The 22,960-nt window shown below is 38.6% G+C and overlaps 1 protein-coding gene across 4 annotated transcripts in view; it reads right to left on the reverse strand.

Moving 5' to 3' along the window:
• Positions 1-4,031: 4,031 nt before the first annotated feature.
• The window catches only part of LOC124146151 (alpha-(1,6)-fucosyltransferase-like), a 145,573-nt gene continuing 126,644 nt past the window's right edge, over positions 4,032-22,960 (reverse strand). For all 4 annotated transcript variants that reach the window (XM_048402864.1, XM_048402863.1, XM_046516299.2 and 1 more), the window contains 8 exons: positions 19,819-19,937; positions 18,668-18,848; positions 16,631-16,745; positions 15,505-15,742; positions 14,145-14,391; positions 13,591-13,767; positions 12,785-12,935; positions 4,032-12,208 (listed from right to left, as the gene is read on the reverse strand). In XM_048402864.1, coding sequence (XP_048258821.1) covers positions 11,885-12,208; positions 12,785-12,935; positions 13,591-13,767; positions 14,145-14,391; positions 15,505-15,742; positions 16,631-16,745; positions 18,668-18,848; positions 19,819-19,937 — 1,552 coding nt within the window. In that variant the 3' untranslated portion in view covers positions 4,032-11,884. The remainder of the gene's footprint in view (positions 12,209-12,784; positions 12,936-13,590; positions 13,768-14,144; positions 14,392-15,504; positions 15,743-16,630; positions 16,746-18,667; positions 18,849-19,818; positions 19,938-22,960) is intronic.

Consider the following 22,960-nt stretch of genomic DNA (forward strand, 5'->3'; position numbering starts at 1 on the left):
TGCAGTCTTTTTGATTGCCTAAGATGTTTTCCACAAAGCTACATTTTTGTTTGATGCAAAGATATGTTATACTAGATTTCTTCCAGGCATTCTGTACAAAACATTCACTCACTCACACAGATCTTGATACTCAATGCATAAGACCGCCCCTTGGTCTAGTGGATAGTGTAACTGCAGGGAGAGCGGCAAGTCGGCAGTGTGATCATACCAAAACATTTTTGTTCAAAGATGGTATTTTTTATTACCCTGCCTGGCGCTCGGCATAGGGCATAAAACACTGACTGGTTGGTTCAGAGTCAGTATAGTGGGGTATCCACGTTTGTTAAACTGCACTGTGGTATGTCAGTGGCCGAGCACTATGGCATAGGTACGGACTTGGGGAGAAAAGCACACAGAGATGCACATGCTGTATAAGTGCAATAATGTTGACCCATTTTATGCACGTAAAGCACTCCCAACTCTTGTGGGCAGTTGCCTGCAGTAGCTTGTTCTGCTAGTTCATTAAGTGTGTGTTCAAGCCCACAGGGCGCTAGATACTCTCTTGAGTCATTTGGTAGTTACTGTCAATGTCATGTTATCAATCCCATTGCGTAGTGCGAATTTTTCCAATATATTGATACACAATCTAACTGTTGTAATATATGCATTAATTTTAGTTCCATAGGGTATTTATAGTGTTTGTTGTGTATACACTAGGATTTGAACTGTCTGCATATTTCAGGGGGTGGTCGGGTAGCCTAGTGGTTCAAACCTTCACTCGTAATGCTGAAGACCCAGGTTCGATTCCCAGCATGGGTACAATGTGTAAAGCCCATTTCTGGTGTCCCCTGCCTTGATGTTGCTGGAATATTGCTAAAAGTGGCATAATACCATACTCACTCGCTCACTCACTCACTCATTCTGCACATTTCAGTTTATTAAACTGTATATTTTATGCAATTATGCAGTGTATCAAAAGCTCTGAAGTAAGACAGCATCCTCTTTATGCATTATTCATGGCTGTGGAGTTCATGTATGTATGGCGTGTCAACGTACCATGATGTCGTGGATCATTACACATATCAATCACTGAATTGGCTGGTCCAGATTCAATTGTTTACAGACCACCATCAGATATGTGGAATGTTGCTGACTTACATTGTTAAACAACGAACACACATGCAGTTGTGTTTGCATGTACTCTTACATCTTCCTGAGACAAGGGAGTTAACTGACTATAGAAGTCCAGTTTCCACCCTTGACACACATGCTTGATGCAATAGGCTGGAATTCCTGAGTTAGATTTTAGCTGGCCTAACAAGTCCATGCTTAGTCAAATCAATATGGCATAAGGAAATCATAATCCGTTTCGTAAACAACATGGCAATTGTCATGCAGATTTTGGTCAATTTTTGGTCAAGTTTTTAATCGACAAGCTCAGGTGTCTGAGTAATGCACTTTGCGAGGTAAAACCCATCTTATTACAACATGTACAATATAGACCTTGATTATTGATCAGATCGTCTTTACAAGGCACCACCATTTTGTTTGAAGAAAATGCATGTGATATGTGATGTGGAATCTGATTGTTCAATGGGAGGGACTTAAAACTTGTAATGGCTACTGATTGCGCAATGTTTGAGCCATGAAATTCCAATCTAGTTTGGCAATGGTGCATACTGGTCTCCTTAGACAGGTAATGCCCTTGTCTGGGGAAGATGGTACCAAATCTGACCAAATGTCATGTTGGTGCTACATCTATAAATGGTCTGTGTCATCTTTAAGATTATTGTGATACATAATGATGGTTGTACATTTAAGTCCACATATCAAGGGCAAGGAGGTAACTCAGGTTAAATTATGAAACGATTTACACTACTGTTCATTGGCTGAACAATTTGACGAAATATTAATGTCCAATCGAGGATCAAATGTTAGTTTATTAATTTTATTTTATTTAAACTTTGTTAAACGGGGAGTAATCTCAAACTTACTTTGCCTTTTGTTTTTTCATTTGGCCATGCCTGGAAGCATCCTTTGAGATTCATGGAAGAGGAAGAAGAAGTTAATGAAGGCATTGTGAGGGGGTGTAGTTCTGTTTATGAACATGGGAACTCACTCAAGCACTCTGCCAGCTTTATTACATCTGCTGCTTCTGTGACGATCCCCACCAACATCTGAGAGGTGTTTGAATGTGAGAATGTGTACCACTATTATTCCTCTATTTCAATGTCACTAAAATGATTGTGTGGCACAGTTAGCGCAGTCACCCAGTGCTGCAATTTGCTGTGCAGGGTTGTGTCCCTTTTCCATGCCAGAATCCTATGGTCATGGATTAGAATCCCCATTTTGTCCTGATTTAAAGGGTTTACCAAATATACGTTAGTTGGTGTTTTTTTTCTAATTTAAGATGACATAAACATGTAATGGCCACTGATTGCGCAATGTTCGGGCCATGACATTCCAGCCCAGTTCGGCAACAGTGCAAACTGGACTTCTATAGTCAAGTTAGGGAATTAGTTAGTTATAGTCAAGTTAATGCCCTTGCCTAGGGAAAAAGATGGTACCTTTACAAATCTGACCAAACATAGTGTTACTGATACATCTATAAATGGTGTGTGTCATCTTTGACATGGTTGTATCGGCATGATCTGTAATTGTCAGTTACTGTTGCACTGTTACTTGTACAACCCTTAAACTTGTAAACTGCTGGTTCTTCAGAAGTTGACCTGATCATGTTCAAGATATACACGGTTTTGGTACTGGAAGTACATGGTGATATTTAACACTTTAGAAGCTTGGAGGAAATGGCTATGAAAGGACTGTTTTTCTTAATGTAGGAGAAAAGCACCATTTTGTCCTGATCTCAAGGGTTTACCAAATATGTCACAGGCCTGCATTATGTGGTGTCATGTCATGATATAACTGAATATTTTTCAAAGCTCTGCATCCAACACAACTAATAGATAGAGCATCTGGAGTGTGGAAGGTCACAGACACTGGTTTGATGCCCAGGCCGTGTCATACCAAAAGAGATGGTACTAGTTACTAGGGATGGGTATTCAAGGTTTAAAGTGTATCACAATATTTTGCAATGCACAAGTACGTATTGCGATACATATGACGATATGTTGTATAATTCTAAATTTTTAAATCAGAAGCAATCTGATACATTAAGGTGTGAACTGAAGTCATTAATGAAACAAATCAAGATGCTGGTACAACATGATGTTTTACTCATTCAAAATATACGCAGCCATCTTGGTGCTTCAGGATGCTCGCTCCTGGGCAGCGAATGCATTTGGCAAGTACATAACATTAAACACATGATAAAAATCCCAATTTGAAATCGCCCAATATATCAAACATGAAAAAATGAAATTGTGACTTATCCTGGAAAGAATGAACCTCAATTTACCGATATACCGGTAATACTTCACGCCCTTACTAGTAACGCCGTCTGGAATTCAGCATTAAGGGGATAAAACCAGGACTGGTCAGCTTGGAGTCGGCTTGGTATCTCAGTTGGTTTGCATTGTAAACCGACATTCGGACATGTACAGGCAGCTGCACGCACATGCATGTTCGTCATAATCATCTTGAACGCGACGTTATACCTCATTTTACCTCGCCCCACCTCACTCACCCACCCAATTAAGCTGCCAGGCTGATAAGTCACTGAAGTACTGTTCAACCAAACTCGCCCACTCACTGTTGGGCTTTCTTCCAACATCAGGGTGACATGTTGTGGCATACATTATGACTGAAATACTGTTCAATGCATTGAGCGTTTCACACACACACCATCAACCACTGGTTTGTTTTTTTACAGACCGCAATGATTTAGTTGTGATATTTCTGACTAGCAGCAATATGCTTTGACCTTTGCTTGTGGCCATTCATCAAAGGTACTTGCAGAGTTCTGTCCCTTGCTTTTGCCAGAGTCCAACCATCTGTTCAAATCAGGGATTTTCCCTGGTTATGGTACTTTGTTTATGCTCCTGGGTTCCAATGAAGTGGTAAATTCAAATTTAAAGACAACGTAATACAAATTTACAAATGATCAGTTTATTCATTTTATGTCATTCATATATTTATGTATGTATATAACAGGTGAAACAAGAATAAAATTTGTCTGAAGCAGATACCTGTGAGAAGAATTAAGACCTGTATGATGAGGGAGCGGGCTGAGAAACAAAAAGAAGCATGAAAGGCTCCGATAGTTTTATTATGTACAGAAAATTCCAACTTCAGTGGAGACTTCACCGACAAGATTGAGTAAAAGTGGCCAAAACACCAACCAGCTTGTTACAAAAATTATGTTTCCATTAAGGGTGTTGCTTATCAAATTTGTACATTTGATACTTTAAAATAAACAATTGACCACACCAAAATATGCAAATCCACGATATATACATAGAGAAAGTTTGCGTCTTATATTGTGGATGTAAATGTAGAAGTGATTGTAGCAGAAAAAACCTGGGCATTTACTCCTGGTTACCATGTTTTGAAAGTGGAGATATGTTCATATATACTGGAAAGTAGAGGAGGCGGCTCTTCTCTGGGGTCAGCAACATATAAAATAAGAATGATACCCTAAACAATATTGCGTTACATCACATCACATCAACTGATCAGGCTACAGCAAACATACCAAGACACTTTTTTACTACACCTGGTTTTAGATTTCTCCCAAAATCAAAGGTTACCTTTCTTCCTCATGTAAATTGTTTTCAACATTTGATGGGTTGACCAAGTAAATTTGGAAAAAACAACCAAACAATACAGCTTAATATTAGCAAGAAGTCAAGGCAAGGCTATAGTTTCTTCTGCCATCAGTTTCCTCTCTGGAAACACTATTGTGTAATAATGTCCACCCCAAGTTGAGTATACTCCCACTAGGGACTTCCAACTAGGCTAATGTAGCTTACCATGGATTTCATTTCTAAACTCCTGACATATCACACCATTTTATCTACTGATACAAAAACTATGCAGTCTTGTCACATGCCAGAGTTGTCTCCCTTGATGGGCACACTTGCACAAAGTGATGGTAGCTGCATCTATTGTAACAACTAAACTTTGACCTATGATATAGTCGAAGCGCACAATTCTATTTTGCAAGGGTGGACCTTGGACACAACTTATGAAGTAATCTAATCACTTTGACCATTGTCGTTTTTTGTTGAAGTTTATTTGAATATTACTTTTCTCTTTAAGAATAATCTAGAAAACTAAAAGATTAGTATCAATAACCTAGGGAGAGAAATTCCTCACCTATTGTGAAAGTTTCACTGAAGTTACAACTGAAGCTGCAACTAGCACAAGAAATGAATATGATGTGTATGCTATAGATGGTCTTAAAACAGCTTTTGCATAAACTAAAACTGGACAAACAAACAGATTACGAAGGAATGAATATGTATTCTCAACAAGACAATAATCACCTAGACCTTGTTCAACAAAGCAACCTTAGTCCTACATTCATCACAAGACCATGCCGAGCTCCAAGACAGCTCAGTGGATTGGAGTCCAGGTGACCTGCCACAATGCAAGCTTGGAGCATCATCAAACATACATTGAGGAATAGAAGTCCCACATCATGTCATCTACACATTATACATACTGACATTTATCATGCAATGCTCCATAGTGCCATCTGACATTTCGACAAGCTTCATTAAGTGATCTTACATTTGTCCAGGGCATTTTCAATCAATGTCCCAATAAAGGTCTTTAAAAGGATCTCAAATTTCTCCTATGTTCTATAAAATGGTTTTACAGTTGGCCTGGTCATGATCTGAATGTTGTAGTCTAAGATTGCTGATCGTCCAGGAGGTATTTCCATTGCACATCATTATATATACATCTAGCTACCTCTTGAACATAGCAAATACAAGTGAAAAATTAATGGATTTGTAGGATCTTCAAATTGGTCATACAAAGTCACATCCCAATAAAGTTGGGAGTGCTATTCTAGCTACATGGCTGAAGCCTATGTTTGTCAGCACCATACCCATGCTTGTGGGTTTACAAAATTTGTAAATGTCGTACACCTAGGACCTGCTTCGCATCAGCTTTCCTCCCACATAATAGCGGAGAGCTGTGATCAAACTGAAATACTGTTAAAGCAGCTTTGATCCCAACTCACTCGCTGCATCCTGTAAGTATAGCATGAGAAGGTCCCACGCAAACAATGACATACAAAGTCACACATTGATCCCCCATGTTAATTGGCTGTTCAACACGCACGAGGTACTTGGGACTGGGGGAACCTCTGCAGGTTACAAGATTAGGTGTATCCCATGGAGGAGGGATATGTATCATTCCTCCTGTACACGGCCACATGGGGTACATTACTGAATGGATAACATTCAAATGTAAGACGGGAATAAAATAGACTGGTAAAAGCTTCACCATTCGTCACAGAGCTGTATTCGAAATATTAAGCATCTGTCTTCACGTTTTGTGAGCAAGTTAAAATTTAACGCTTTATCTACATTGTTTCTGCGGTACAGTGAATCCCCCACATTTGGAAAAACAATGTTAAGTCCTCATTTGTTATTTCTATTCAATTACTAAAATTTCACCTATGCATGGATGTTGAGTTGCTTAGAGATTGAGATCCAAGAAAGTGTTACACCAATAATCTGCCCTGAATACCAGTAAACACTGTGGTTGTCAAACTTGTGTACCTGTATAGGAGGAAAAGCACTTCCAGAGGTTCCATGTTCCTTTTCCACTCTATGAGATCCCTTTCAAACCCAAACTTCTGACAATACATCTCAATGGTGAAACTGTATATTCCCAATTGTAATACTTAGATCTCCATTGTAAGCTTTGTTACATTCATGATACAACATATCTCAGGCACAATACAATGTGTAATGTATCTCAAAGATACTTTGAGTTAACAATTCTGTGGAAGACATTGTACAACAGTTCTGCTGCCACAGGCTATGTACAGACAACACCAACCCACACTGATTGTTTGCATAACATGTCCATGTTTAGGCATTTGATCTTATTTACTTGGTTTACCTATCTGCCAACTCAAAATTTCACATGTGAGGATCGGTTCTTTTTTTCCCTCAGTTGATTAACAAATGCCTGTAACACAAATATTTTCAAAGTACCCAACAAGTCAATATAGCAATCTTTTGATTTTTCACTAAAAAGCCAGCTTTCTAAATAAAATCCTTTTTTCTCTTTATTTTTTATCGCCTTCACCGAACCTGGGTTTGGGTTTGATCTGTAAGCCAAGTGATATAAAAACAAGGCCCACTATGTCCTCTTCAGGAGACAAGTCAAGAACTGGCCATGGTTCTAACTTTCAGGTTTTAATTTGTTAAGAAATCTTTTGACAAGCCTACACTTCACTTTGCAAATGTAAAACAAATTATATATTTTTCTTTAAAAGTGTGCTTTAAATCCACAATGACTTTCTTAATTCTGCCCCAGCCTCTGCATATATTGACGAAACAAAAACCTTACATTGGTCAGACCTTATATTTTACACCTTCAAAAATGATTATACAGATATTTATTTATCGAGTTCCTCTCATTCAAGGATAATTAAATTATGAAAACTGCTTCATAATTTAATAATATTGCAAGAGAACTGGCTGTTAGCACAGCCTTAACCCTGACAGACACCCTGAAATATCCTGCTAGAGTGAATTAGACAACCATATTTATAAGTAATTATCAAACCAGCACTCATCCAATAAGCAGAACACAGCTGGGAATAAATCCTTCATTTGCTGAAGTATTTCCTCAAAGAAACCAAATTCAGTATCACAAAGTGTTCCAGTTTTAACGCCATGCAATTATATGACCTGCATAAAAGTTTCACAAACTTCAATTTTGAGTATTTATCATGTCATAAGTAATATATCTGCAACAAATAGAGTGCCAAGACCATTATCCCAACTTGAATTAGTTGTATGTGTATCTGTCAAGCTCCTCACAGTGATAGCCCATTCACGGAGCTCTCTATACTATCACTGCCATAAGTCAAAGCTCCCCACTGTGATAGGTGACCACAACCATGCTTGGGGTTGAACTAGCAACGGACTGACTGTTATGTTTACAAACAAGTGATGACTGTTGTGACACCGAGAACTCTTGCTCCAGCTAAATGCCTTTATTTGTTTCTCAGTTTGAATTTCTATTTCAACGAGCATGTACTTGGTATAGTATGAATGTAAGGGAAAAGTTAGGTGATTTTTCGTCAGTCTGCAATCTCGAACCAATCTGATTATGCAAACGAAAAGATAAATTCCCCTTTCAAATGTCAGTCATAAACCTTTTCTAATTTTACAGATGGCATTCACAAAGACGTAAAAAATTATAAATGTTACTACATTTTCGTGTTTTAGGGCAAATTTCAAGAATCTTGTAATGGCTGCACCCACACTGGTGGCAGCAATGTTACAGAGAGTGTAATGAAGGTATCACACGCTGTGAAGGAGCTTGTGTATCTTTTGCAAAAGGGAGATAGCTCAATCTTCTCGTCATGTCCTTCATTACAACTCCTCACATTACTGGCAGTGCCTATCTCTTTAGTTATTGATATGACTGTAAACTTCATACCAATGGTGTCATTTCTTGTGCACTTCGTAACCAAACATATTCTTCCTAAAGCAGTTCAGAGAAACAAAAGAAAAACCATGAAAAAACAGTTGGACAAAAGACCCAAGAAACATGGCCTCTGGGTAAATTCAGTGTGATGATTACTAAATGAGATGCCACAAGTGTTTAGTTCAGCCATAATTTGATGTAATACCTTGGATTAATTCATCAATAGTTACATATACAAAATATTTGAAAAGCGTGATATCTAAACTGGCAACAAATGTCACATATCATGTTAAAACTATATTCATGTAAAACAGCATCTTTTCCTTCCTCTTTCAAAACTATCACTCTATTCAAAATTAAAGCTTTCATTTATTGGAAAATTTCTTGTATACAAAAAATAGTGATTTATCCAAAAATAATCCACATGTTTAACTGGTAATACACATATATTACTATCCTGCTAAATTGAAATCATTTTGGAATTAACACGTTTCGTATAGGACAATAACCTATCCTGGATTGTAGGGGAATAGTCAACAATTTACAATTATTTACACTTGTTTCATATTTGCGCCTTACCTCCCTTACAAGGCTGACTAAATATAGACAAGAGCATGTTCTCATATCAGCTGAGTTTTACAATAATTACAGACACATGCATCCTCCAATATGTTGTAACCTACATCATTGTGATTCCATGATATGCAAATAATCCTAATACAGTGTCCTAAATGAAAAACCTTGAAATATATATGCCTGGATTATGTTTCAATAAAAACCAGCAATCATGTTAAATATTAAAGAAAAAAAGTTATTATAAAATAGACATATTTATTTAGCTAGGCACTGTCATTAAGCAACCTAAGTGTTTTTCCCCTATCAAAATATTAGTTGACATCTGCTAAAATTTCTCAAAAGGACTTTAAAAAATATTTCAACCTACCTTGCCCAAGAGAAAACTTCAAAAGAAAATTGATACAATTTTAATTTGCATTTTGACCTCCAGCATTATCAACTATCTCTTAACCAAATAATTTTTAAAAAAGGTTTAAAACTGAACTCATTAATATCAATCAATCTTTTGGTTTTATTCCCTCAAAATGAAGTTATTTCTTCAGCCATATCTACACAATATGTTTCTGTGAACTAATGTAGTTCAATGAGTCAATGATGTTTACATGAATATAAATACACCTAGTAATCATAACACACAATACAATGTACACTTCACCCTGTTCATAGGAGGACTGTTAAACACTGTCAGCCAATATATTATTTATAACCTCTTCGTTAAAGGGTCAAATTCTTAATGAGGCTTGTGCTCTAAGGCATCATTCCATCAAATATTATCATAAAAACCTCCTTATATAACAAAATGAGCATGATCCAACCATACAATCAGGATATAGTATATATTCATCAACATTAAATTCTGTTTAAAATTCAGTGGTACAAGAAAAATGCTGAGGATGAGTAATGATTCCTAGTTGATCCAATCTCCCTGAACTATGCTAGTCATGCTGAACACTCACACCTTAAAGGAATTGACAGTTTATTTCCTGTTATTACAGACATCTTTTTGGTTTTTTGGTTTAGTTTTTTTGGGGGGAGGGGGGACTTTAGTAAGTGAGTTTCAAAACAACCATGACGACATATTTTATTTATTGTATTTTTCCTCCTGACTCCTTATTTTGCCAAGGACATCAGCAAGAAATGAACTTAAACCTGCCTACATTAGATAAAAAAAAGATTTTGAGACAAAGAGAAGCTAAACAAATTCTAAGGGTTTAGCGATGAACTTTAGATATCATGGTAATGTCGGATTGATTTACATTGAGACCTTGATAACTTGGAAGATTTTCCAACATGAAACTAAATAATTACAGATGACGTTGTAATTACATTTAGAGTAAGAGAACTTAGTAATATGAAAAAATTATATCTATATCTCCACAATGGCTGACAAATAATTGAGTGTATCAGCCTTAAAAATCATTTCAGAATTAGTACACTTCCTGAAATTGACCAACCTGTTTTGGAATCTTTGGGAGAATATTCTCCGAGAGAGGAAGCATGTCATTACATCAACGCTAAATTGTACTGATACAACATAACACATGTATCCAGGTAAACTGGAAGAGGGGAGAGAAACATATTTGAAAAATCCTTGAATGTTTTATTTCAAAGTTTAACGTCAAAGCTAGTTTAGCATTGCATTCAATGAAAAACTAACTACTTCACATTTTTGTCCTTATTGGTCCTGTTACCACTAAAAATCATGTCCCCTTTACAGAACAATGCCACTATAACAAACTATGATAGCCTGAATACATATTGGGGACCTTTTTCTTCTCTGCCATGGACCTGCCATCCTGCCGAACACATGTTATTGTTTGACAAACATCAAGATACATTGACAGTTGGGTGATTTCCAGAACCCACAACAATACTGAACTGATGACTACATATGACATGTGAATGTGGTTTACTCAATGATCAGAAGTACCTGCTGAAAATAGTGACAAATAGAAACGAGCAAGCAAAAGCATAGACCCACGACCACATCCATCAGAGTAAAATTTATAAAAACACTGGCAGCTGACATGCATCATTGAAAAATAACAGACTGAACCATGACAACGGAACCAGCACCAACCTGTACATACCTGTCTAAACTGGTTTACACACCTTTGATTTATTTTCTGAGGTCCTACACCTGCTTGATGAGCACTCTTCAAACTTAACACTTCCATTTTGAAACTGAAAACATCCATGTTCATCTCCCATTCTGTAGTTGAAGATTTGATTTTGAATAACGTTTAAAATATGTTTCTTATATGCAGTAGTAAAATACTGTTTGTCCCACCTCGTCAACTTCAAACTGATGTAGATTCATGAGTGTAATGGCAGCACCCAGGCAACAGCTAGTCTACAGCTTTACTACAAGCTAACTTAAGAGCTGGAGGCTGAACATTACTATTAGCTCATTAAGTACTGCAATATGTCTTAATATTTGAGATTTACCTATTTGAAGTTTTTCTTTTAACATATTGCGTATGACTACAGTAGGCATTGAGCACATAAGTATCATTTCTATCAGGCTAATAATAATTATGTCAAGAATTTAGGTACATAACAGGCTCAAAACAGTCAATAATGTTCACCTACAACTGACCACAAGTGACCGAGCAGTCTCATTCTTACATTAAAATATCCATACCGTTTCAGTTCTCATGGCAAAGTTATTGTCAAATAATGACTGGGACTCAACATATGTATAAAAATAATTATCTAAAATCTGCCAATCTACAAGGGGCTAATGTCACCTGACTTCCTCTGCCTCTGGATATGTGGGGAATTTTACTACAGCGATTTCATTCTTCACTTTGTATGATGGGTAAAGGCCTGATTGTCCTGAGCGCCGGTTTACACCTTTGGAAAACCCATCCCAGTGGTTGCCAGCAATGCCCATCAGATCATCCACCTCCATCTTGATCTCGTGTTTATTCTTTGGTTCATGGGTTTCCAGTGCTCGCATGTTATGTGCATTCTGTCCTCCAAAGTAGTAGACATCGTCAAGAGACTTGAACCATGCTGAGGCATCGCCGTGCATTGTCTGCATCACTTCATACGCCACACGACACACCTGTGGAAATTACATTTAAGTTATTAAAAAGGTAGGTATATATATTTTCAAAAACTGCCCTCCTGTTCAGAGTCACTATGCATCTTTATAAACATTTCTATGAAAGAATTTTATTTCTACATTAGTGAGTTAGTGAGTGAGTCACATCATTTTAGGTAGCAATATTCAAGCTTTATTACAGCTGCCTGTAAAAACTTGAGTCAAGACCAGACCACCCAGCCGGTGCCAGTGTTCTGTTTATCGGATGACAGATTGGAAGCCAGATTACTTGATGAGAGTGCTCTGCTTACCTGTGATGAGATAGTGCTCTGCTCACCTGTGATGAGATAGTGTTCTGCTTACCTGTGATGAGATAGTGTTCTGCTTACCCGTGATGAGGTAGTGTTCTGCTTACCTGAGATGAGATAGTGTTCTCCTTACCTGTTATGAGATAGTGTTCTGCTCACCTGTGATGAGATAGTGCACTGCTCACCTGAGATTGGATAGTGTTCTGCTCACCTGAGATGAGATAGTGTTCTGCTTACTTGTGATGAGATAGTGCTCTGCTAACCTGAGATGAGATAGTGTTCTGCTTACCTGTGATGAGAATGTGCAGACCAGGTAGTCACACATCGACAGGAAGTGGATATCAAGGATGACGCCACGTAGAGAACTGTCAGAGTAGCGTGTGCCGAGACTTGCAGTCTTGGAGATGTCATTGTCACTGATGAACTGGTAGGTGGGGTACCTGAAACAAGCCAGTGCTCCATGTTTGTTTGTTGTTGATGCTGCAGTCAGCACCAGTCCAGCTATATCCTTACAGCCTATAAACAATCACCGCCTTCGTAGTCTAAAGGTAGAGTGTCTGCCCGGAAAGACTAAGGTCATGGGTTCGATCCCGGCCGTGTCATACCCAAAGACACTAAAAGATGGTACCTGTTATTACCTTGCCTGGTACTTGGCATTAAGGGCCTAAAACAAAGACTGGTTGGCTAAGAGTCAATATACTGGGTCTGCGGGGGTATTCATGTTAAACAGTGGCATGGTATCTCAGTGTACTAGCATCATAAAAATCGGTATTTGTCTGTCACAGAGCCTGACCTTCTCATCCTATAAGGTCACTGTTTACAACAAGCTAGTGTCCAGGATACCAGTTCTACCCTCGGGTCAGTCAGCCATGTACAATAGAAAGAACTATGATATACCATCATATCATAATGTACATACCTTGCGTTGGAAAAACTTTAAATCAAAATCACTTATTTTGAGCAATCTCATATTTTAATTTGTTAAGCCCTTTAAGTTTTTCATATCTTTAAGACAAGCTATGCATGAGGATCTTTCCACAAATAATCATCAACACATGCAGAGATAAGAAAAAGAAATCCAAAGTGTTGTCATACTTTTCTCTTGCCTCTCGAAGTAGATTTGCATCATCCGTGGCAAGGTATATCCTTCGTTGCTCAACAGGACTCTTTGCCTCCAGACGGTCAAAATATTCATTGACAAATTCCATGTACTCATCAATGCCATGGAAGGCCGCCTCTACACCCACTTTGTCTGTCCTCCGTACATGCACCCTGTAACAGGGGACATAATTTATCATGCTGAGAAGAAAGCTCAGGGAAGGGAGACAACTCTTGATGTTAAGAGCAACTTTGAAAAGTTGTTTCAATTCTAGTGTTCTTTCATTCACACAGTTTTTCAACATGATTACTCATTCATCAACCTCTTAATTAGTATTTTACAAAGACACTGTCCATATTACCCATAAAAATAAAATGCTTCAGATTGCTTGGGAAAACTTGATGTTCTTGCATTTTTTATTAATCTGGATCCCATGGCCCTCTTTATCTTACCTACCTATCAGTATCACAGGTAATAGGTGGCCTGGCCCATGAGAATTCCCAGCAGTCTAAGACTAAAAACATTTGTGATGAATTCTCTATATACGTACCCGACAATAGGGCTCTTAAAATTCAAGGCCTTCTTTGTTCTCTCCATGTCTTCTTTCAGATGTGGCTGAGGACGAGTGAGGTATTTCACAAACTGCCCGATCCACCAGACGGGTGGGTCACCATGCAGACGGAGAAGTCTTGGTGCAAGGTCTTGTGGGATAGCAAGAGGCATGAAGTCAGGTCGTGGATGCATACTGTCGACAATAGGAAGCTCAACTATTTTGGCGTTCTGTATCTGAGTTGCAGCTGTAATGCAAGAAGATGGTCATACACATGCCGTGGATTATTGAGAATATTATCCAAAGAGATTAAGCAAGTTTAAACTACTCATATTTCTGTTATATCATATTTGTTCGCTTTTGTGGTAGGAATGTGACACAGATCCTAGAAATGTTCAACTATATGATGGCAAACCAGTGGTTGATAGCATGATTGAACAACAACAATTCATACCTCTGGGGTACAGTGACAAAGATTCGGACACGTCACTCACTTTGATCGTATGACTCTCATCAGTTGGCTATTATGTTCGTTCAGGTTTAACAACGCACTCCGCAATATTCCAGCTATATATGCTGATGACCCAGGGCTCAAAGCTTAATTTTTATTAGCCACATGGCTACAAGTATTTGTTTCCGGGTAGCCAGTGGTAAAATTAAGAAGTCAAGCCAATAGTGTAGGTAGCCAAAAGCATTTGAAATGATCTTTAATCAAATAACTATGATATGTACATGTCATAGCACTAGTCTTGGAATTGTATATTAGTGGAAACTGTACTTGAGTTTTGTTATTTGTGACTCGAACAATGATGCAATTTATGTCACTAGATTATAAAGGTATATCCTTGCTTATCAAATAAACTATCAGCTAAAATAAAATACTAATTACATTAATATTTATGTATTTCAGTTCATTGTTGACTTTAGGAGATTTGAGTACAATTAGTAGCAGACATGTTTATTTTTGTGTCTACATATGTGTAGCAATAGAATTTAGTTGTCACAAGATATTTTTCCAGGTAGTCATTTGGCTACCTATGAATTTTACACAGTAGACAAATTGAAATTTAGGTGGCATTGGCGACAGTTTTAGTCGCAACTTTGAGGACTGTGACCTGTCAATAATCAAGTGTGGACCAGACAGTCCAGTGATTGATAGTATGAGCAACGATCCATGCCATCAGGGCACGAAAACATGCCATCACCCAAGTCAGTGAGCCTGACCACCTGATCAATTTGGACACCTCTTACAAGAAGCATAGCTTGCTGCTGACCTATCCTACCCCAGAATCCCCACGCGGAGCCGTTATGACTGGTAAGATTTATGTCTGGGGTGGTTTCAAGGTGGTTTGCTACTCACGTCCCCAGTGGTGAGCCTGCTCCCCTGAGCGTGTGTTGCAGGTGTTGCTGAGGGGCTGGAACACCGTCTCCCACCCCTTGGGGGCGTATCTCCAGCTCTTGGACTCAAGCACCAGGGTGCGCTCCGTGGCGTATGCTACGATCAGGCAGTACACAACATGGTGGAGCTGACATCCATAGCCACAACCCTTGTGCAGGTTGCACACGATCTTCTTGGCTGACCCACAGTCTTTGGGGTTCTGAAAATAGGTCAGGTAGATCAGGATTTATGTTTTGTCAACTTATGTTTTCTACATATTTTTTAGATCACACACAAAAATACGAATTACTGCATTCATAAAACTGCCTAGCATAGAAAGTTAATTCCATTTAAGTTACATCTGATTACGGTAGTCCCCATGCACAGTAGGATCAGGGGTGTTTTGTTTGTGTCAAAATTTGTAAACAAAATATCATTTTAGATAAATATAAGGATTTTTTTATTCACTTAGGCCCGATGCATGTATACTGTGGCAGTGATAAAATGAAGAAGAAGAACTGAACATTTTTTTAACATGACCATACTGAATGTTGGCAGTTTCTGGAACAACTTATAACATGGTATTTGATATTTCTAATCAACATGGATTATGGTATACCATATATAACCACAGATAAGCCGACCCCGTAGATAAGCCGAGGTATAAACTTGACCATTGAAATATGAACGAAAATTATATGACCCATAGATAACACAAGAGAAAATGAATTCTTCAAATGCATTTCAATGAGCCTAAAGTTGAATTCTAACGTACAAGCTTGAACATTTGCTTTGAAAGAAAACATGTAAAAATATGTGGGCTTCAGTTGTAAAGCTGCTTTGAACAGCATTTCAGTCATGTGTCAGCTTAAAGTGAGACAAAATCCCACAGTGGTGCAGATCATGGATGTTTTCCACTTTAGTGAAACTCACGGTGCTGACAAACCGAGGACCATCATCAAAGCGAAACCTGAGATTTGAACCCAAGACCAATGGATCTCCACAAGGTGAAGAAACATAACCCAGCAAATTCCAGTACTTAGATGACTGAAGCAGATCTTGACAGATAACTGTGACAACCAGCAACAGAATCACCTTGACAACCTACTTGTAAATAGTGAAGTCTCCTCTGTACAATGTCTCCCAGCTCCATCGACTCTCGGTCCCTCCATTCCTTCATGCCATCCACGTTACGTAGACCATCAAAGTCATTTCTCAGAGTCCTGAAATAAAACATCTAATTTAAAGAGAAGTTTCAACATTTGTATCTTCTTTACCCAATCTCATTAAAATCAGATCTCAGTTCTCGCTATCGCTAAACAAAGATCTGATGACATCCCATTTCGGGTCAGACTGACCTTGCGTGAATTTTGACCGACCAATGGAAGCACTGACAAGAAGTCAACATTAGCCAATCTGAAGGCAGCTTTCTCGTGCTTTACGGCACTCATTTCAAATTGGCGACTACGCTTCGAAACATATTTTGACAAATTCTCGATTAAAAATTTAAACCTGAACAAAAGAACATTCTGGAATGGCAAATATATGGTCTAGATATGGTGTTAAAGATTTCGAGGTTGCATGATTAGAAATCACATTCCGACTCTCACATTCATGATCTGGTAAGCAACGCTTTGATTGGTCGGATGAAAGGTCGTTCTGACTTGACCCCTAATGGGATGTCCTCAGATCTTTGTCTAGCGGTAGCGAGAACTAAGATCTGATTTTAATGAGATGGCTTCTTTACCACACATATAGTGTCAATATATATTTTCTAGTGGTCTGCGCTTGGTATGACTGCTGAGGAGAAAAAGTTAATTTTACTACTGTCACAGTTTAATGAGCTCCACACACTCCAGATTTTTGTGACTAGTGAATACAGTAGAAATATCACCAACGAACACAATCTCCTTAAAATCCCCTCTATGGCTTTAGTTTTTCACAAGACCTTCAAGCAAGTCTCACTGAAAAAAGTGAGTATGACATTATCACCTTATGTGTATACATAGAAATAACCAGAGACTGAGCATGTGCATGAAGACCGATATCAGTGGATATGATAAATATCATGGACATGTATTGCACTAAGCAGTATATTCATGACATTGAACACCAACAGATGACACTGATACCATACCAAATTAAATGCGAGCAACATATCATAACAAAAGGTTGTAACAAACTTTCCTGACTCTTTAATGTTATCTACAAGGTCGGGTGAGGTGAAATAAGGCTGAAAGTTGTGTCCAACATTATTGCACTTATATAGCAATCTCATTAAAATCAGATCAAGGTTCTCGCCGCCGCTAAACAAAGATCTGAAGACACCCTATTACGGGTCACATCTGAACGACCTTTCGCGAACCTTGACCAACTACTGAAATGACTAACTAGAAGTCATCATCAGCCAATTAGGAGGCAGCTTTCTCGAGCTTCACGGCACTCATTTCAACCTGGCGACTTCCATTTCAGACTACGCTTGAAAAATATGTTTACACAGTTCTTGATTGAGATTTTGAAAACTGAACAAACGAACATTACGGAATGTCTAATATATGGTTGAGATTGTATGGCAGTGCTTCCCACGTACTGTGCAACGCCTCCTACATTCAAATGATGATAATTTTGACGGAATTAGTCGTACGGGTCGTAACTGTCGGTCGGAATACCCCGTCTTAACGTATTCGAGGTTGCATGATCAGAAAACACATTCCGACTGCCACTTTCACGATCTGGTAAGCGATGCTTTGATTGGTCGGATGAAAGGTTGTTCTGATGTGACCCGTAATGGGATGTCCTCAGATCTTTGTTTAGCGATAGCGGGAACTAAGATCTGATTTTAATGAGATTGTTTATATAGCGACTTGCTTGCATGTGTGTGTTTGTGTGGCTGCTTGTACTAATCCCGACAGCTGCCGATTTATAGTGCTAGCTCATACCATGCTGCAGTTTAACATGAATACTGAATACTGTATACTGACTCTGAGCCAACCAGTCCTTGTTTTAGCCCCTTAATGCCAAGTGCCAGACAGGGTAACAACAAGTACCATCTTTTAACGTCTTTTGGTATGATGCGGCTGGGGATCGAACACCAGACCTTCCGCTCTACCCTAGACCATGGAGGGGGTCAAAGTTATGTACATACCTTTGATAGTTAGCACCGTCCCCCAGAATCTGGTCAACCTTGGATGTAATCTCTGTGTTTCCCCCTGCACTGTCCTTGATCTTCTTTAACTGAGACCGCATGAAATACCAAAACTCGACCGCTGTATTTTCTACTTTTCGGAAAGATTTTTCGTGATCTGCAGTTGGTTCATTGGATTTACCTGTAAAGAAACTTGAACTGATGTATCCTGAAATCTATGCTTGAATTCATCCTTCTATTCCTCTCAGTGAACAGATCAGAAGAAACAACTCTGTAGTATATTTGATATGTGCCCAGTAGTGGTGGGATGATACAACGATGCATCACTTCTCGATACAAGTATTGATTAGGGCTGGGACGGGTACCCGGGTCGGGTGGGAACTGAGGAGGACCCGGGTACCCACAGGACTACCCAGACCTGTGGATAGTCACGTTATTATATTGTTTAATGGCAAAAATTATCTAGAACTCTATGGTTACACTATAAGTGATAAATGTTCACAATTCTTTCTGACTTTGCACACATTCCTTCTAACTTTTTATGTTTGCATAATGATAAAACATCAGTCAACTTCAGTGTATGCATGACCAGATCGGTTTATACTTGTGACTAAATTTATTTTGACATGAGTACGGTCAAACTATTCCGAATCGGACATGTTTTACCTATCTCTTGAGACCTACAGTGGGTACCCGGGTAGGGTTGGGTAATAGGGGGTGGGTACCTGGGTAGTAAATTTGGACTCGTCCCAGCCCTAGTATTGATCACCCTCGCACACTAAGTAATAAATATTGATTCCTACCTTCAGTGCTTGCTTTAATAACTGTTACACTAAACACAAATTTGAAGTGAAAATTAGTAGTGAAAACACAAGTATTTCATCCATTGTGCCAAACTTGTCACTGCCAACTGTAATTCGTCAGTATGCCTGGTATTTGGCCATCTTGTCAATGAAATAAATTGTGTGTCTTTGTATCCTGATAGTGTGGATCGTTGCTCATAATATTTATCACTGGATTGTCTGGTCTAGTATTCACAGGCCACTGTCATATAGCTGGAATATTGCTGAGTGCAGTGTTAAAACAACAAACAAACAAACTAGTGATCTGCACATAGAGGTGGTATTACTACAAGTATGACAAGGGTCTACCTGGTGATCCTTGTTGGCTATTGACAAGTCTCTGGATTTCTTGGTTGGCTTTATGCAGTCTCTGCTGGAGACGGGACAGAGTGCCATCCTGGTTACCTCCCCCTTCCTCCTGGATCTGTCTGCAACAGAGATGGACAAAATATGAGGACAAAAAACACAGAGTAGATCTAGCTGTATTGTTCTACAGCAAGTGTGAGAGACTGAGGGCAACTTTAAACACCAACCCAGACCAAGGACCACGATCAGTATTTGAACCTACAACCAGCCAATCCTTGTGGAGATCAAAGGGACACAACTCTGCACAACAGATAGCTAGCCTTATACAGTTAAGTCGTGAGACATTGATACTCTAGAAATAGAGAAATGTCCATGTTTGTTTGTTGTTTAATGCCGCACTCAGCAACTCAGCAATATTCCAGCTATATGACGGCGATATGAAAAAAAAATTGAATCTGGACCAGACAATCCAGTGATTTAGGCAAACATGGGTTGTTTTGGATGCCGATTACAGAGAATGTGATTTCAGCACTTTCACTTGATCATTTAGATACTTTCTACGAATAGTTGAATTTTTTCTCTCTTGGAAATTGACTACATGTATCTTGGAAAATTGATATTGCCAATAAAACCGCAATCATTTGTTTCAGTTTACTTGCCCTTTATGTTGAATGTCTAAAACATTTGAAGGTTAAATGCCTTTACCCACAAATCACAACAAAGACAAGATTATTAATTATAAACCACACTAGAAGGTCGTGTGTCAAACCTCATGTCGAAACGTTATCACAATTTCATGAGAGTAACAAAAACATTTAATGTTTAAAAGCATTTACTCACATATCATCATAATCAATGATAATATGGACAAAACTATAACTCATTGCCTGCCCACACTACAAGGTCACATGTCAAGCCTCATGTCGAAACGTCACAATTTCACGAGAGTGAATGTTCACTTAACAGCTGAAACACTGATAATAGCACTACTCTACAGTCAAAATCTAACTGCGTCAGTTTAATCCCCGTGAAGATCCGGGATAGAATAGATCCTCAGCAACCCATGCTTTCCATAAGAGGCATCTAACGGGATCAGGTGGTCAGGCTTGCTGACTTGTTTTATTCATGTCATCATATCCCAATCGGGTAGATCGATGCGCATGATGTCAATCACTGGAGTTATTTACAGATCTCCATCACATAGCTGGAATACTGGCGAGGGCGGTTTTAAACAACAAATAAACAAAACGCATTACAAGTGTAGTTAAAAAAGGGGGCAGTGACAGATATGAGGGGATACAATATCAAATACATTTTATTGCCACTCCAGGGTCTTTGATCGCATCTGATATGTCTTAGGTAGCAGTATACAACTGTCTTCACATTCTTCACATTGCTATCTGACACTGTATCACCAACACAATACATAACCTTTTAGTAGCAAATACCGCATTCGACATAATAAGCGCCCAGGGCGCTCTCAAAATTAGAAATAGGGGGCTCTTATTAGAATATATATTTTTGAGTTCAAAGAGCGTAAATTTCGTGGTTTATGCTGAAATGTTTATAAACGACAGATATATTTTTCCAGAATTTAATTGCCCATAATTAAGGGTGCATATAACAAACGTATTATGCACGAATAAATAGCCTTGTGTACATTTATCAATCGGAAGGGGTGCTAATTGGGATTGTTCACTAGCCAGTATATTAACAAATATCGCCGTGGGCGCTTATTAGAGCGGGGCGCTTATTACGTCGAATACGGTACATGGATATTAAATGTAGTGTGGCTGACACTAGGGTATTGAATGGTGTCTGTTTTAAGTGATGTGTTTGATGCCATTTAATTAAACCATAAAGAAACACTTCAGGATGTCTGGTATGTTTTTGCGTTCATTGTGCAATGCTAACTGTCATCAAGGAGGTGCATTGTGACCTATTATAAGTCTATCTATTGCTGAGATGAAGTGCTGCAGTTGGGAAGCACAGACTATACGTCACATCATCAAAGTCACAGTAGTAAAGACTGCCTCCATGGTCTAGTGGTAGAGCGTCCAAACAGAGAGCTGAAAGTCCAGGGTTCAATCCCCGGCCGTGCCATACCAAAGGACGTTAAAAGATGGTACTTGTTGTTACCCTGACTGGCGCTCGGCATTAAGGGGTTAAAACAAGGACATGTCGGCTCGGAGTCAGTATACTGTGTCTGAGTGGGGTATTCATGTTAAACTATTGCATGGTATCTCAGTGAGCTAGCACTATAAATCAGCATCAGTTCAGACTAGTACAAGCAGCCACACAAACACACACGCGCTTCCATGCACGTCGCTATATAAGTGCAATAATCTTGGACGCGATGTAAACCCAATTTCACCTCACCACCACAGTTTACACTGCTCCAAATGTTTTTCAGTTATTTGACAACATTCCAGAGTTTGATGCAGGTTGTTTGTTTATTTACAATTATTTCCAAGGTTGAGCTTGTTTGTTTTGTTGTTTAATGCCACACTCAGTAATATCCCAGCTGTTTGACAGTAGTCTGTAAATAATCGAGTATGGACCAAACAATCAAGTGACCGACACCATGAGCATCGATCCGCGCAATTGGGATACGATGACATGCATCAACCAAATCACCAAGCCTGACCACCCGATCCTGCTAGTCACCTCTTACAAGAAGCATGGATTGAGGAAGATCAATTTTAACTTGGATCTTCAAGTGTCTCCAAGGATGTGTATTGCCTACGGTGCAAGCGTGTCGCTATGACTCATTGTGACATCATTGTCACTGCAACCAAGAAATTGAAAGAAATATGTAAATGTGGACACATTTAATCATTTAATGAAAACAGTGCACGCTAACCTAGACATTATTATGTTTTTCCTTTAGATGAACATCCATGTGGATCTTCTATATTTCATAAAATTTGATTTCTTTTTATTTTAATTTTAAGTATGTTTCCCTATATACCATATATAACTGTATACCATATACCATACTATATACCATATATACCTGTATATAGGACTCTGGGTTTCTTTGTGTTTCTTAGAAAACAACACTTAATATAACACTTTGAATGATATTGAATGAATGAACTAAGACAAAAGAAACAAAGTTTCATTTTGCAGCCATGAAGAAAAT

Source organism: Haliotis rufescens, unplaced genomic scaffold (genome assembly GCF_023055435.1).
Source record: "Haliotis rufescens isolate VD_foot unplaced genomic scaffold, xgHalRufe1.0.p SCAF_3, whole genome shotgun sequence".
Taxonomy (NCBI): Eukaryota; Metazoa; Mollusca; class Gastropoda; order Lepetellida; family Haliotidae; genus Haliotis; species Haliotis rufescens.